Consider the following 17,659-nt stretch of genomic DNA (forward strand, 5'->3'; position numbering starts at 1 on the left):
AAATTATTCCCATCTGGTGTTAGTTAATGCAGAGGACACTGTGGAGTCGATCACTGGGACACATTCAAACCGTACTGTTTCTGCTGCTAATCAACTTATTTAACAGAGGTGCAGGAGGAGGTCAAATATCACTCACGCGTCCGCTGTCCTGCGTATAAACACCCGCCGGCCGGCCACCCACCCACAACTCTGCACACATCTTTCCAGCCTCCTCCTCCAGCCCAGCTGCACCCTGACTGCTGCCTCCCTGGTTCATTCCTAGTAAGCAAGATGGGGTTGTCACAGGCCAAAGCATTAAGGATGTTATCCCTTTATTCGTCCTTTATATACATTTGTTATATATAATATTATATATATATATCCGTCAGCTCATTTTGTCTTATTTAGAATTTGACCAAACTACTAAACTACAGACTCAGCTGATGGTTCTGGTGCAGCAGCCTGTGAGCATGAACTGATATAATAACCACTTCTGCTAGGAATTCACCACTACTAAGAATTCTAGAAGCACCGTCTTTTAACATGACAAGCTTTGTGTAAAAGCCTTTGTGTCTCATTCATTTTAGAAAGTACAAAGAACACAGACATGGCTTGTGTATTGATCCAGACAGCGTACTGTAGTGTTGCACGTTTACTCCGGTATCGCAGCTCCTCCCCGAGAGCCTGTGTGTGTGACAGGCCAGAGCCAGCAGCAGCTGGCGGGGAAAGGTGACACAGCGAGCAGAGCACAGAGCTGCCAGCTCAGCACCAACACAATGGCATCACGCCGAGAGACGGGGGGAGGAGAAAGACAGGGACAGAGAGAGAAGAAAGAGACAGGAGCAGAGAGAGGAGAGATGGACAGGAACAGAGAGAAAGTGGGGAGAGATAGACAGGAACAGAGAGAGAGGAGAGAGACGGACAGGAACAGAGAGAGAGGAGAGAGACGGACAGGAACAGAGAGAGAGGAGAGAGACGGACAGGAACAGAGAGAGAGGAGAGAGACGGACAGGAACAGAGAGAGAGGAGAGAGACGGAGAGGAACAGAGAGAGAGGAGAGAGACGGACAGGAACAGAGAGAGAGGAGAGAGACGGACAGGAACAGAGAGAGAGGAGAGAGACGGAGAGGAACAGAGAGAGAGGAGAGAGAGACGGACAGGAACAGAGAGAGGAGAGACGGACAGGAACAGAGAGAGAGGAGAGAGACGGACAGGAACAGAGAGAGGAGAGACGGACAGGAACAGAGAGAGAGGAGAGAGACGGGAAGACAGGGGGAAAGGAAAGATGGAGAGAGAAAAAGAGGCGCATGAAGAGTCAGTTACTGTATTTTTAAAAATGAATCCAGAAGATAGTAAAAGTACAATATAAAACCTCCATGAACACGCCTGTGTTATATCAACATGCAACTTGACAAATATACAGTGCCCTCAGAAAGTACTGGGACTGCAGTCAAACTCTTCCTGTAGCTTTACAGCCAATTTCTAATCTTAAAAATAATGACAGGTACAATAACATATACAACTTCTTATAGTGCAATTCCATGCATACATTTGATTATATTAGAACAAAAACATACTTTGTGCTCAACCCAATTATTCCCAGTGCCCAGAAGAAGAGCTTTACTTTTGGACGCATGTCTTTTTGAGGCAATAGCTGCATGAAGTTTGCAACCCATTGTGCTCATCGAACCCCTTGTGTGATCATTGGAGATGTTCTGCAAAGGTTATGATGATGATGATGATAATAATAATTGCTTACACTTATATAGCAACTTTGGACACTCCACTCAAAGCGCTTTACAGGTCATGGGGAATCCCACTGCCGCCACCAGTGTGCAGCCCCACCTGGATGATGCACCAGTCCTCTCCCCACACACCAGCACTCAGTGGGGAGGAGAGCAGAGTGATGGAGCCAGTTGAGAGATGGGGGTTATTAGGAGGCCATGATTGGTAAGGGCCAGGGAAAAATTGGGCCAGGACTTTGGGGTAACACCCCTACTCTTTTCGAGAAACGCCCTGGGATTTTTAATGTCCAAAGAGAGTCAGGACCTCGGTTTTACGTCCCATCTGAAGGACGGCGTCTTTTTACAGAATAGTGTCCCCGTCACTACACTGGGGCATTAGGACCCACACAGACTGCAGGGTGAGCACCCCCTGCTGGCCTCACTAACACCTCTTCCAGCAGCAACCTTAGTTTTTCCCAGAAGGTCTCCCATCTAGGTACTGACCAGGCTCACACCTGCCGAGCTTCAAAGGCATACTTCAGTGGGGCTGCCAGCTGTGTGTTACAGGGTAATAGAACTGCTGGCCAATCATACTGCAAGCCACAGCCATCTTGCCTGTTTTTCAGGGTGCTATGACGTCACTTTTTTCTTCAGAGTGTAAAATGCTACTTAGAGAGATTTAAATATGAGATCTGAGGTTGAACACAAAGTATGCCTTTGTTCTAATATGATCAGTATATGCTTGGATTAATTCAGAATTATGATCAGACTGCTTCACTTGAATCCAAACATAACAGCTGTCACTGTGCTGTGCCAGTGCTTTTGTAGAGCACTGTAACTATTAGCTCCTCGAGTAGCTTTTAAAACATGTCCAAAACATCGCCAAATTAAAATGAAAATCCCAACCCCTACGTCATCTTCACAATCACAGCCAACACCTTGATTTGTGAACCTAACGATCTAATCAAGGTTATATGTAATGAAAGCAAACGGGGGGTATCACTGAACCTGGCGAATTCAACTGGACTGAGCTCTGTTTAACAGAAAAGTTACTTAATTCTTATAATGCAGATTTGTCAACAAACGGGACTTAAAAAGACAGTGAATGATCGTGAACAGTTAATGACTGAAGTACCCAGGACCATCTTTTGCAAAATGGGTCACTATCCGGGGACCAGACTGTTGGTTTTACTTATAACTCATGGATTAATATAAAACACTGATAACATAGGATTCATTAAAGGGGGGCTGTAACACTCTTTTTATATTTCGATGTTAGAAAGCATCAGTGTTAATGAGTGCATTTCAAACCACAATAAAAGTAAAATGTGCACAGTAACTTGTAAAACCTCCCATTTACATCACAAAATTGACTAAATTTCCAGGTCTGCGCAGGTTCTGTGATTCAGAACGGGGCGACAAAACTTCTGGTGAGGTGAAGGGGCCCTGTGACGCTGTAAACAAGCAGGCGTGTGAATCAGGCTCGTTTAATCCAGGAGAAATATCGCTCTCGACTTCAAGATGGTTTTGCAGACAAATACTACTCACTTGTTAACTCTGCATGCAGATCACATTGGACCAGTTCTGCGGTGAAGTGTCTGCTGCACGACCTGTACTCATACGCTCGGGCATCACAGTACATCAGTCATCACAGTGACTAGTGAGCAGGAAGGGCGGCCTCACGTCACAATTTCTGCGAACTCTCGCTCTCGCCCGTGATGAGACGAGGGGTTTGCAACAACATGGTGCACTACAGTACTGTCACAAAGTTCACGCATCTGTGCATAATTAGAAATGTGTAAATTTGTCCTATACTGAAAATGAATTCATTCTGTTACCGAGATTTAAGAAGCAGTCTGAGAAATTGGGATTGCAGTTCACCTTTAACATATAACTAGTAATGTAACACTGGGTTGTCATCTAGGTAATGTCATCTGCCAAATCGGACTTTAAACTAATCAAGAAAAACAGAATATTTTAGGACACCCTACAGGTTTCTACGACAACAATAACAAAGCAGAGCTTTTTACCCAAAGCAGCTTCCAGACCTGGGCAGTGACCTGAGCCATCCACAGGGGGCGCCGCAGAGCCGCTGACAGCGAGACCTCGGTTTGATGTCTCTTCTGAAGGACAGAGCACAAGGGGGAGTCAGTAACCTGTTCAGGGTGACGCACAGCGGAGCCAGAGGCACAGCTGCAGGCCTTGAACCAGGAACCACCTGCTTTCGAGGCCTTTAACTCAACATCTGGACCACTGAGCCTCCACCTTCAGTCATCCTTGCCCTGTACGGGGGGGGGTTCTCCCATAATGCATTTCAGCGACACCCCTGCAGATTCCGTTTGAAGTGTGCTGTGAACAGTTCGTACCGAAAATGCCTAGAACTGATTTATTTTTATTCTAACTAGTAAGACTCACCTGACTGAAAAATGAACGGACATAACCTCAAATATAAGAACTTGATTTGTTTTGTATCTGTGATTTCTAAATAAATAAGGGCGGATATATGTTCATATGCACATTGTGTTGCGTTTGCAGAGCTTGGAAACCGCATTTCCGTACACTTAGAGTACCTCGCGATCATCTATGGTACCTTCTGAGAGCGAAACATCTCACACAGCATAAAGAGTGCAAGTCAATCTACGCATTAGACCAGAAGCTACAAGCAGTGAATCTGAAACGAACACATGTACTTTATGAAGTGTCATAGTCAATAAGCTGCACGTTTCATCAGTGTGAGGTTTTATAAGGCTTTCCTGCTGGGGATACGGCCTCGGTTATTGTTTTCCCCTGTCTCTGCAAATCGATTCAGGATTTCAGCAGCAATCAGTGCTCTGAGGACACAGATAGCCTCTGCCCCCCCTGTCACCTCTGAGCCCGGGAGAGGGAGGGAGAGGCAGAATGAGAGTGATAAATAGGAAGAGGTAGAGAGAAAGAGGAAGAGGGAAAGGGAGAGAGAGAAAGGAAGCAATTGAAAGGTGTGTCGGACGTTTTTTTTTGCTAGGGCCTGTCCAGACGCACACACACTGAAACACCCAAACACACACACACACTTACTGGACACACAGAAACAGACAAACACGCACACTTGCAGGTCACTCAGAAATACAGACACACTCTGAACACATAGAAACAGAAATAAGCACACACACACACACACACACACACACACACACACACACTGGACACACAGAAACTGACAAGCACACACACACACTGGACACACAGAAACTGACAAGCACGCACACACTTGACACACAGAAACTGATAAGCACACACATACACTGGACACACAGAAACTGATAAGCACACACACACACACTGACAAGCACACTCTCACACTGGGCACACAGAAACTGACAAGCACACACACTGGACAAAGAGAAACTGATAAGCACACACACATACACACTGGACACACAGAAACTGACAAGCACACACACACAGCATACACTGGACAAAGACAAAGAGAAACTGACAAGCACACACACATACAGACTGGACACACAAAAACTGACAAGCACACACACACTGGACAAAGAGAAACTGACAAGCACACTCTCACACTGGGCACACAAAAACTGACAAGCACACACACACTGGACAAAGACAAAGAGAAACCGACAAGCGCACACACACTGGACACACAGAAACTGACAAGCACACACACACACTGGACACAGAAACTGAGAAGCACACACACACTGGACACACAGAAACTGACAAGCACGCGCACACACACACACACACACACAGCATACATAGAAACGAACAAACACACACTGATCACATAGAAACGAACAAACACACACACTGGTCACACAGAAACGGACAAACACACACACACACTGGTCACACAGAAACGGACAAACACACACACTGGATACACAGAAACGGACCAACGCATACGCACGCTGAGTACACAGAAACTGACAGCCACACAGGCGCTTTCACACAGTAAACAGGATGGCAACGGAGGACACAGTCTTTCCTTGGCAGAGCTTGCTCTCAGCAGAGCACAAGCAATGTGAGAAAGTAAAGGAAGCTCTGGGTCCGTTTTCTCTCTCTCTGTCACACAGAGCCCTGTCCAGCTGAAAAGGGGGTGACACGCCCCCCCAAAAATAATGAAGCACAGTTGAAACGGCAAATCTGCCTGCACTCTTTCGAACATGTGGTGCTAAACTCAGCCTTCTCCCTGCTCGTGCATGTCAGGCCCTGCAAGGCTACCCCACCACAAAGGAGGAGAGCTGCACTTTTGAAGTCTTGCTTTGCTATTTGTTTTAATTGCAAAGCAAAACTATAAGTAAGAGACAGATGAGTGGTAATTCATTCATTTTTCAACAGAATATTGGTAAATATTGGTTCAATGGAAAAATACTTGATGTATGTTTTATAAAATAACATATTTGATATCATATTTATTTCATGTAAATGTGTATTTTTTGACAGAGTACATTACAGAGTAACGATGTACAGTACATTTCAAAGAAGATATCTCGGCACTTGATTTAAAGCGGTATGCGCTGTATTGGCTTTTGTTTCCTGCTGAAACCACAGGATAATTATTCTGAAGAGGATTTCCAATGAAATGATTGATTTCTGATATTTTTAATACTCTGTTGACAAAATGTTACATAAGTGTGAGGTTCTTCTGTACAACGGAGAAGAGAAATACAGTCCCTCTCAGGCAGGGTCCTCATTCAAATACTCTACATCTTTTTCGCTTCGATCAGTCAAATTTTAACTCAACACAAAAGTTAAAAGGGCTTTTTTTTGGTTCTGGCAGACCTTCTCTGACACAACACATAGGGTTGTGTTTGTGTGGAACAAGCTGCCCAGCCATGTGGTTAAAGTTGATACCCCTGGCTCCTTTCAAGAAACAGCTGGATGAGATCTTCCAAGCCAGACAGGAGATACTACTGTACACAAAGGGTTGTGGGGGTGTGGAACGGGCCCCCACGCCATGCTGTTGAAGCCGACAATGTATCTTCTTTCAAGAAACAGCTGGATGATATCCTGGAATAATTAGCTACAAACTGCCAAACAAACCAGATGGGCCCAATCGCCTCTTCCGGCTTGTAACGTTTCTTAATATTTCTTATGACCACGAGCAGCATCTTCAGGTTCAAGCTTCACAAAGCCAGATATTTAAAATCAATAAAGATCAGAATGCTGAATATGCCTAGCTCATCAGCATCAGGTTAAAAAAAAAAACTGAGCCAGTTAAAATGGCACATGGAGCTGCTCCAGCTTAGTTCACTGTCTTTATTTAAGCAAGATGACACTGGAGATCGGAGGCATGGTGGCACAGTGGTTAGTATTGCAGCCTCACAGCGCGGGTGGCCCTGGGTTCGATTCCGGACCTGAGGTGCTGTCTGTGTGGAGTCTGTACGTTCTCCTCATGTCAATGTGAGTTTCCTCCAGGAGCTCTGGTTTCCTCCCACATTCCAAGACACGCTGGTAGATTACCTGGCTGCTGGGAAAAGTGGTCCTGGTGTGAGTGTCTGTGTCTGTGTCCTGCGAAGGACTGGAGTCCTGTCCGGGTGTGCACTGCCCCTGTCACCCTGAACTGGATAAAGTGGTTAGAAAACGGCTGGATGGACGCTGGACAATGAGGCCGGCCAGCCCAGTCTTTCAGCTGCTCAACAGGAGTCAAGAGTGAGAGTTGGCCTGGTATCCCAGAACCCTTTGCACCGCATTGGCTGGGGTCGTCCATGTTCGAAAACACGAGGGCAGCGGCGTCAGCCCCCTCCCTTCCAAAAATAACTGATAAGAGAATTTTCAGTAAAAACCGCATCCTTTCCGGTGAGTTTTTCGGGGGCTGGTCTGGTGGAATCAGGAAATTAAGAGCTGCTTCGGTTGTATTTTCTTTTGACAGACAAAGGCCTTTTGAGCGCAGGGGCTGTGTGTGTTGACAGAATTATATAGGACAGCGCGCCACGCGCCCCCCCCCCCCCCTCCCTCCTCCCCGGCCGGCCGGCCAGCCCGCCCAGCTCCCTGGCGCCCGAAGCAGCTGCTCCCGCCCAGGCCCCGCCCCTCTCCCCGGCTGCAGGCGGCCTCTTTTCTAGGTCAGGAAAGCTCCGGAGCGGCAGGCCTGAGCGGGAGCCCTTTCTCGGCTGACGAGCGTTCCCCGATCCAACCCCAGCGACGGGAGAGCGCCGGGAGAGGGGGAGTCCACACACGGACCCCCCTCACCGCGCCCCTCTCGCCCTGCCCTGCCCTGCCCTGCCCCGGGGGGCTGGAGAGCCCGGCCCGGCTCGTGACGGCACACGACGCGCGCCAGTGAACAGCGGCTCAGCTGGTCCGGTCCGGCCCGGGGGATGATCCGTGCCAACGAGCAGTTGGGAGTCGAGCTGGAATGAAAGCCGGCAGATCCAGCTGCTCTCCTGGAGCAGGGGCTGGGCGGCCGCTCCTTACACCCGCAGCACAGAGGCCCGAAGAATCGAACAGAACGCCCACTCACCCCACGTCGACTGCAACAGTCCCGGCAGCACCCCCGCATCCCCGCAGAGACGCCCGCCCTTCTGTGCCAGCGTCCGCGTCAGGCCCTGCACGACGGCACGGAAAACTGAAAAGAAAGCAGAGGAACGAGAGTGAACAGGGAGGCGCTGTGCAGCTCAACGTCAGTGACCCCCCCCCACCCCTCCCCGGTGACCTCTCCAGGCATCACGGCTCTCAGTCGGAGCCCAGTGAGGTCCACCCTGCAGGACACGCGGCCCAGCCCTGGAACAGACGAGAATGATGGGAAAAAAACCCACCAGCATCTTGACTGTGGTCTTATTGCATTATTTAGAGGAATCATTTAAAAAAAAACGTGTCGGTCTATTATATAATAAAATCTGGCATGGTTTTAGAATAGTGTTCCATAACTCCACTGTGGCTCCGGTGTTCTGGGGCCCTGCAGAGTGAGCGTTATGGGTGGGTGTGTGTGTGTGTGTGTGTGTGTGTGTGTGTGTGTGTGTGTGTGTGTGTTTGTCTATGTGATGGGTGTGCGCGAGGGTGTCAATGTGATGAGAGTGAGAGTTTGTATGAGTGTGTATGAGTGGGTGAGTGAGAGTGTATGAGAGTGTGAGTGAGTGAGTGTGTATGAGTGTGTGAGAGTGTGTGAGAGTGTATGAGTCAGAGTGAGTGTGTGTGTGTGTGAGCGTGAGTGTGTATGAGTGTGTATGAGAGTGTATGAGTCAGAGTGAGTGTGTGAGTGTGTGAGTGAGCGTGAGAGTGTACGGGTGTGTATGAGGGTGTGTGAGTGAGAGTGAGTGTGTGTATGTGAGAGTGTGCGAGTGTGTATGAGTGTGTGAGTGAGCAGGTGTGTGAGTGAGAGTGAGTGTATAAGTGTGTGTGAGTGAGTGTACGAGTGTGTGAGTGAGCGTCAGTAATAGTGAGTGTACAAGTGTGTAAGAGTGTGAGAGCGTGTGCAGTGGCGGGGATGGCCGAGAGGTGGGCCGTGGTCTGTGACGTGCCTGCTGCAGGCCCGTGGTATCAGGTCTTTAGTCCTTAGTGCCTCTTCCCCTCTGCAGAAGCAGAGTGCGTGAGCTGAGCAGGCCTGCCGAGACCCCCGAACCCCGCCCTGCAGCGCAGACGCTGTGTGGCGAGGAGGATGCTGGCTTGGTTAAAAATGCATGGCCCACTTTCTCATCAATATTCCCAAGGCCAGCCTGCTCCAGGAGCAGCGTACCGCGAGCAGCAGACTTCCAGCGCCAAAACACGCGCGCAGAGGACACCTGCGGCTGTGCCACTCCCCTTTCGGTTTCGCAACTGAGGAATAGACGTCAGATATGCAACGGGAGCCGCACCCAGGAACAAGCTGCCAGCCTCCCTGCAGGCTTCTGTGAAGCGAAATATCTGTCTGTCCACCTGAGTGCCTGTCTGTCCACCTGTACGTCCGTCTGTGTGAATGTCTGTCCACCTATAAACAAACTATAAACAAGGACTCAGGTTCGCAGGCGTGATGCTGTCTTCCCCTTTGAGATTAGCCAGGTTTCCGGACGAGACCGGCTAACTGTGCCAACAGATCTAAACACCATTTCCCTGTTTGCGTCCAGACTGCACTGGAAGGCTGTAGCCAGGGAGGTTTCGATTGTCTGTCGGCTGGTGTCGTAAGCCATCGATTTCAATGCAGATCATCTTTTAATTAATCTCCTGTATTCGCAGTGAAGCCCCTCAAAGATAATAGTCGTAATTATTGTCATTATCACATGCATTAAGAAACTGGCTCTTAGTTTGGGTCTTACAGCACAATTTTCACTTTCTCCCCCTCTCTCCTTAGAAGAAACTGTGCTCGTAGCCTCCGTCTCGCATGGCTGCCTCTCTTCCACACAGACACGGAGACGGGGGACACCAGCGTGCACGTGCACTCTGACCCTCCTCCTCTCCGGCTCCTGTCAGAGCAACGCAGCTCTCCCCAGGCACAGCGCCATGGAAAAGCAGCCAGAGGCTTCGCGCGGCAGCACCATCTACTGGGCTCTTGGGGGGCACTGCAGGCTGCTGTGGCTGCAGAGCTGCTCTCACACGCGCACACTGCTGTGGAAACCGCCAGCAGCGCAGACAACAGAGGCAGCAGTGGGGCAAAAGAGAGTCTTCAGTCAGCCTGCCAGCAAGTTTCAACATGTGTCTGTGTTTCACTTCACCAGTGGGCTGACTTTGTTAGCGCCTGTAAATCTTGGAATCCGGTCTCCTCTCTGTTCGAGACCAAGCTCTTTTCCCCCCGACAGAATGGACATTCCTTTGAGTCTGGGAATGTCTGTGGTTGCTTTGCTCTGGAGTGGATGAAGAGCAGCAGTGCAACCTAAATGAATGAAACTAAATCTGTGCTGGACTGCGGATGTTATTTGCAGGGGTAGCTCCCACTCTGGCAGGGTAAAAGAGCTCAATCCGTGTGCTGGCCCGAGTGTGAGCAGGGGATCCACAACCTTTATCACGGAGACCTGCTGCTCCTGCCTTGTTTTCCAGCAGAGCTCTTGAGCGATGTACTGGGACCGATTTACTCGCTGAATTAGTTCAAGTTCACCAGTTTACTGGGTCTCCTCTACCCACTGGTGGTTTGACAGCTCAGCTGCCTGTATCTTCTACATCCGTACATTTCCTAACTGATTCTGCCGGTTCAGGGTCTCGGGGAAGCCGGAGCCTATCCCAGCGAGCGCCAGGGATAAAGGCAGGGCACACCAGTTCATCTCAGGGTACGCATACACAAAAAAAAACACACACACACTTGCACCCCAAGGGCAATTTTCCTAGGAGCCTATTAACCCACTAGTGTGTCTCTGGACTGCGGGAGGAAAGCAGAGCGAACACAGGGAGAACATGCAAACTCCACTCAGATACCACCCCAGGTCTGGAATCTAACCCAGGGGCCCCAGGGCAGCAAGACTAACCACTGCGCCGCCATACTGCCCCCACGTTGTATATTTCATTCAAAGCGATGGAAAAAAAAGCCTGCAAACCACCGAGCGTTTCTCTTTGCAACAATGAGGACTCTTTGGCCTCAGCGGAGCGAGCACTATTCGAACCCGAGGCGCCGTGGGATCAGACCTGCCCAGAAAACAAAGCGACATGACTGCCTGAGCCACCATCATTGCCCGGCCATAGAAGGGCTGGTTCTTTAGCGTCATGCAAGAGCACATTTTCCTCTTCAGTCAGAGGCGGCGAAAGGCAGGAGAATTTCAACATAAGCCTGCACATGGACACACACACACACACACGCGCTTGTATTTTAGTGCAGTGAAGCTGCAGTGAGCCAGAATGACTGTGATGTACAGTACCATGCGCCCACACTGTGCTGTGCAGAACTGGTTTGCAGAACCCAGATCTCATCTCAGACCCGGCTCTGTGCTGAATTGATCCAGCCATAACTAGCCCGGCTCCTGAGAGACAGAGAAAGAGAGGCAGAAGGGGAGAGAGAGAGAGAGTGCAGCTATTCAGCTCACTCGTTATGTCCAGCGCTTATTGGAAAACAGTCTGACTGCAGCTCAGCACTGAAATTAGTTATTGATCTCTCCCTGAAGCTCTGGGACTGCAAAAAAAACTGCTGCTGGTTCTTTCTACTCTTCCATTTATTTCTCCTGCTCGCTCACCCTCATTCTTCCTTGCTTTCTTTTTCTCCCAGAGCTCTTTTTCCATCTTCACCACTCCTCCTCCTCACTCCCCCCCCCCCCCCCGAGCGTCTCTGACTCTTTTCCCTATTTTTGGTCCTCTGCTCCATCATCACCCCCCTGCCTTCGCCTCTCTCTCCTCACCTCTGCCTCTGTGCTGTCTGTCTCTGTCACCCCTCTCCCCTCCGCGCGCCCATCATTCTCCTTAATTCCCTTCCCTCGTTCTCTCTCAGTAACCCCCACTTTTCTCCCTCCCTCCCCCTACTTCTCCTCCATTCCATCTTTCTCCCAGTTTCTCTCTCTCTCTCCCTGCCACTCTCTCACTCTCGTCCCCCTCCATCTCTCTCTCTCTCTCTCTCTCAACGGCTGCATCAATTTTCCAGCCACCCACAAACAGCTGTTATAACTCAGAGTGCCTGCAAGGCTGGGAGGCAGGGAGATGCTGGGGGATAAATGCAGCAGTAATTGGTGCTGTGTGAGGCAGAGAGGTGCTCCTGGCTATCACAGCCTCAGTGGGCTTTTAGAGCATCCTATACAAAAACGCACCCAGCCCTGACCCTGATGCAGGACAGCTCTGACTGCACAGATTAGACCGACACAAGCAGGCCGAGAGACACAGGCAGACGCAGACCCAGAGAGCTAGAAAAGTACAGTAGGATTTTTGATTTTTTTGAGGAGGCCGAACAGCTGCGTACAAAATAAATGGAGGGGGGGGGGGGGGCGGAGGACAGGAAGTTCCCTGTGTTACACACGGTGGTTTAATGATTAAAGCACGATTTGAGTCCGGAGAACTGGGACAGATATGAGTACAGTGTGGTCAACTGGTCGGCCGGGAGATCCTGCGTGGGCTGTCGCTGCAGAAGGACCATTCCAAGAGGCTGCACAGCCCCCAGCCTGGAGCTCAGGCCTCCTTCCCTTTGTCTGCTGGGGGGGGGGGGGGTCGGTGCACCCCAGATGGACTCGATGTCTTCAGCAGCATGATCATGGCTGCTGAAGGGTTAGGCAGCTGGAAACACTGTGGTATCAGCTGAAGTGCTTGATAGACCCTCTGCAAAGTGGCCGGACAGCCACTCTTACAGCTCCTTAGCGTACCGCAGAGGGCTGCGCCTTCGGACGGATGCCGGCAGGACTGACGGGCTGAGGGCCCTGGGTCTCTGTGCGAGACACGGCAGCTCCCCGAACAACAAGTCCAACGAGTGGGGCTTGCAAGGCTGGGAGGCAGGGAGGCAGGGCTTGCAAGGCTGGGAGGCCATTTCTTTCCTCTCCGCTGAAGAAGGGCGCTGGCTGGATCAGCCCCGAGTGTGAAGTGTGGGAGTGTGAAACCCCAGTGCCAGACAGCTGGTGGAGATCGGCTTCCTTTAACTAATGGGTAGGCGCGAGTCTCGGTTCATTAAGCTACCAGCGACCAAAAGAGCAAGATGGGCCATATTGCCCCCTCTGGCCTGTAACCTCTTTTGTGCTCTTAATGATCTGCCTTAAAGGGAACCTTTAACCACTGCTGGACTGCGACATCGCGGATCACAGCTGGGGATCGCTGACCTAAGAGCTTGGCGCCACAATGGCCTGAATTCTAAAGCAGGGCAGCTCGGCACAGAGACACTTCACTGCCGTACTTCAATTCCACCAGCAGGCCGTTTGCGCCGGAAGGCACTGGATTGAATGGAAGACTCCAAAGGCTCCGGGTGGAGGCCCATGGGCTTGCTAAACCAGTTACAAAATGTAACTGGCTCCGTGGGAATGACTGTTTCCTTGCCCCAGTTCTCCTTTCTACATATTTCTATCCAGGCTGCCTACCAACGCGCAGTCCAGCTTGAAACTGCTTCTGAAATTAATCCTGCATCTTACTTGCCGGATTTTGCAGAATTTCAGATTGTTTTGTGTACGTTGGTGCTTGCTGGTGATCTGCAGTGAACGGCTCTGCACCGCGTTAATAGTTCAGGATGCAACACCTATTGAAAACAGGAGACTGTTGACTAGGTCGATATGATTTCCCACCACCAGGTGTCACTATCCAAAAGGCAACCGGACCATAGAAACTTGTAGCACTAGTGTCTTGCAGGGCATGAGTCAGTTCCAGTCCCAAGTTTTAGCAACCTTCCCAACTACCACTGCAATTCCAACAACTAACTCTGCTTCTGTAGTAGATACTGTAATGAGCACATTCGTTCTCTCCAACGGAGATGACGAATTTCTTCTAAAGCTTACGCTTAAACGCGTCAAAATGGGAAACACATTTCAAGCGTTGTCAAATCAAGCACACGTGCGCACAGCTCACAGGAAGACGAGGGCAGTGGAAACGCACACACCTGCCTCCAAAGGAGACGCAGGGGGAGACCCGGCTCTGGGGCGTGCGAGGGTGCTGTGTGCACGCTGAGCTCGCGCTGTTCTGCACAGACTGTTCCGGGTCAGGCCGCCAGCCTTGCATTCCTGCCTGTGAGTCACCAAGGCCCTCACTGAGAAATAATAACACCCTCTCAGACTCTGCTGCGAAAGAACAGCCTGTTGTCACCGCAGTTCTACCGGGGAGAAGAGAGAGATTGGAAGGCGGGAGTACAGACCCCTCTGCAGATACCTGGAGGGCCACACTCACAGCTGCCATGTCCCAGCAAGGCCAGGGAGGGAAACACAATGTCAACCCGTCTGGAATTTAGAAAAAAAGAAGGATCTGCGAGTTCTGCGGCACTGGCTTCGTCTCTGGGCCACGTGCAGCTTCGGTCAAGAAGCCCTCACCTGTAAGACCGGCCTGTCTCACCTGCCATGCTCGAGACAGCGAGCGCCCAGTACCACCTGAGCCAGCGCTGCTCCCACAGAGACCGCCGCTGCCCGTCTGTGAAGATGGCCGACAGAGCTGCTGCAGATGCAGCTCGGTGACGGATGACCCTGGCGGCACTAAGCCGAACAGCTCATGGGAGACCCAAGTGGTCCCAGCAGTTGACCCTCTTGCTCCGGGTGCAGGCTGGGCCAGGGTGTGAAAGACGCCAGGCCGGGGCGACCCGGAGAGAGCCAACTGGTCACCAGCTCTCCTGTCAGGCTCTGGGGGCCTGGCTGTGCGGCAGACAGCACATGGCTCTGATGGCAGGGTGGGGTGGGGTGGGGCGGGGGGGGCAAGGCAGGGCAGGGCGGAGTGGGCTAGTGCATGCACTGCTCTCTAGTCTCCCCACAGGGTGAGGCGGGCCAATCAATTCGACCGAACAAGAATTGTTTTGCGATAATGAAATGACCACAAGTGCAAACTGAGCAGGAATGCAATTGCCAGTTGCAAACCAACCTGGTTATTAAACCCACCCACTTTAATAACCCCCCCCGAGCTCAGCCTCAGCACAGGGTCACTGCGGACACTGGGCACAAGGCACCCTCAACAGGATGCCACCTCCTTACAGTCCAAGTGCACCAGCAGATCTTCAAGAAAGGGTGGAGGTGAAATCAAACTTTTCTTTCCAGGCCCAAAGCAGGCGCTGACTTAAAGAAACTTCACCAACCTTACCAGGCCCAGACCCTCCAGGGACAGGATTACGAGCCTGTGCTGCAGATGCAGGAGGGGTCAAAAAGACTTTCCTGCCATCTCCTGCGATGGAAAGCCCAGCGCATTGTTCAACACCGTGGATGTGACTTTTATACGGACCCGTACATAGACTCCTACCCGCAAACTTGACAGATTTATCCATTATCCTCCTGCTCTGGGAAGAAGGGAAAAGACACAGAGATGCACAGCTCAGCACACGCCAGAAGTAAACGGCACCTTCCACCTCCAGGCGCCAGCAGGTCCCAAGCAAGCCGGCAGCCGTGAGCAAACCACAGGGCCGGACGCTCACAGCATTCCTGAGGAGGCAGCCCCGATCCCAGCTGGGGCAGAGCGCCGCCCTCCTGGCCAGCTCTGAAGCCCAGAGAAAAGGACCCGAGCCGGTGCGACAAAGACCACGCGCGAACATTCGCCCGACCCTCCTACACAGCGGCGGGAGGATCCTACACTTTTGTCTGAAACGCCCCGCGACACATGAATTAAGAATTAATTAGTACACATGTCGCAAAATCTCTCTTCTCAGGTTCTTAGACTGCAGGTCAACTTCCTGTGCGTGAACCATGGCTGCATCTCCGACGGCCTAAAGTCACGTCTGTCCCCGTCCGTGGAGTTGAGTGTCCTGGTTTTTCTCCGGGCAAACCAAACAGACGTCTCAGGACTACAGTGTGGTGGGCCAGAAGGCTGGATTTTTATTTACTTTTCTTTCTTGGGGCGTCTGCCCCCGAGAGCTCTGCTCCACTCCCACAGGCCACAGAGATGGGCCGCGGACGGGGCCCCGGACGGAGGGGAGCGGGCGGCTCACACGGGGCCGGCGGCGGCGGCGTTTCCCCGATCTCCCTGCCGGTCTCCGGCCGCCGGGCGCCTGCAGCCCTGCTCAGCTGTGCAGCGGGACTCGGGAGAACCGGGGAACAAAGGACGCATTCTCGTCCCGCCTGTCTCTCCCACCCCCGCACCTCCATGTTGACTGGAGCCCTATTTGTGTTTTCTTCTCACAGCGTTTCGGGGTGTTGGGGGGGGGGGTTGAGTTGCTGCTGCTGGAAGGAGGGGGAGATGAGGGAAGTTGAGGGAACAAAGCTGGAATTGAAATTGTCAGAGTGTTAGAGTGGCGCTGGGGCTGGGGGAGCCTGCGAGCAGCTTGCGCATCTCCGCAGCCCGGCACAGACCGGAGCTGCCATTCACGCTGTGCGCGAGGGAGCCCTGGGCCGGCGTGATGCCTCCCTCTCCCCCCTGCTCCTGCTCTCTCCCGCCCGCGCACGGCAATACCGGACTTTAAAAACTGCGCTGTATCACTGTGGTGACGATACGCCCCCCGCCAAATGAATTTCCAGCCACATCTCTCGCCCTGGGGTAGCAGGGCGTCTCAGTGGTCAGCACTGCGGACTCACTGAGCTGTGGCCCCGGGCTCAATTCTGGAACTTGGGGTGCTGTCTGCATGGAGTCTGCCTCTGGGAAAACTAGCCCTGGTCTGAGTGTGTTTTTGAGTCTGTGTGTGCCGTGCAATCGACTGGCATCCTGTCCAGGGTGTATACTGCCTTGTGCCCGCTGGGATAAGCTCCCCCAGGCATCTTCCCTCCATTCGGAATATGATTTGACCACACTTTTATGACCCTTCTACATCTCTGAAGAAGATTTACAGGAAGGTTTCCTGCTGGTGGCCTTTTAAGGACAGATCCAATCTAGGAAGTGCTTTTTATAAACTTTATGAGGTTTCCTACAGGCTGTTTTATACAGTTCAATACTTGTAAATTCTTGACCTGCTCATATTAACCCCCTTTCTTCAACTGTATGTAAAATTAGCAGAGTGGGTTCTTAGAAATAAGTGCAGCGAGAGCTGGCAGAGCCTGAAGTCAGACGCCCCACTCATAGGATGGAACTGAAATAATTGAGGCCACCTGACTGCTGTGCACTGCGGAGGAAGTGGGGAAAAATACCGAGCACAAAGCGGAGCACACACAAACACACGCTGGTATCCAGTAGCTCTGCCCGTGGGGCCACACCCCCAAACCCCACGCCCGACATCCGAGAATTAATTTATATAGAGGGACGAGGTTGAATTTTTAAAATTATTCATCTGGAAGCATTTTTTTTTTTAAAGTTTATAATTCAAAGTTTCGCATATTTTTATGAGATGCCCGGCCAGTTTGGAATTTAAGGATTTGGATCTGCAGCGGCAGTTCCTCCTGTGCCCACTTCCTGAAAGAGAGAGCGCAGAGAGAGGGGCAGGACCTCTGCGGCTGCCCGGACAGTTATTTCGGGTGACCGGTTATCTGCCTCGTCTCCTATTGTTGAATCGCTGGCCTCGATTGCAGGGAAGCAATCTGTGAAAGTGTGCCGGAAAGTGGCTCCCCCCCC

The 17,659-nt window shown here is 51.4% G+C and overlaps 1 protein-coding gene across 4 annotated transcripts in view; it reads right to left on the reverse strand.

The window, feature by feature from the left end:
* ntmt1 (N-terminal Xaa-Pro-Lys N-methyltransferase 1) overlaps positions 1-17,659 on the reverse strand; it is a 75,993-nt gene that overhangs the window by 18,868 nt on the left and 39,466 nt on the right. For 3 of the 4 annotated variants that reach the window (XM_088904584.1, XM_088904587.1, XM_088904585.1), the window contains 2 exons: positions 8,163-8,267; positions 3,733-3,825 (listed from right to left, as the gene is read on the reverse strand). In XM_088904584.1, coding sequence (XP_088760710.1) covers positions 3,733-3,825; positions 8,163-8,201 — 132 coding nt within the window. In that variant the 5' untranslated portion in view covers positions 8,202-8,267. The remainder of the gene's footprint in view (positions 1-3,732; positions 3,826-8,162; positions 8,268-17,659) is intronic. The other variant, XM_088904586.1, reaches the window with a different exon arrangement.

Source organism: Atractosteus spatula, chromosome 23 (assembly GCF_055471065.1).
Source record: "Atractosteus spatula isolate fAtrSpa1 chromosome 23, fAtrSpa1.hap1, whole genome shotgun sequence".
Taxonomy (NCBI): Eukaryota; Metazoa; Chordata; class Actinopteri; order Semionotiformes; family Lepisosteidae; genus Atractosteus; species Atractosteus spatula.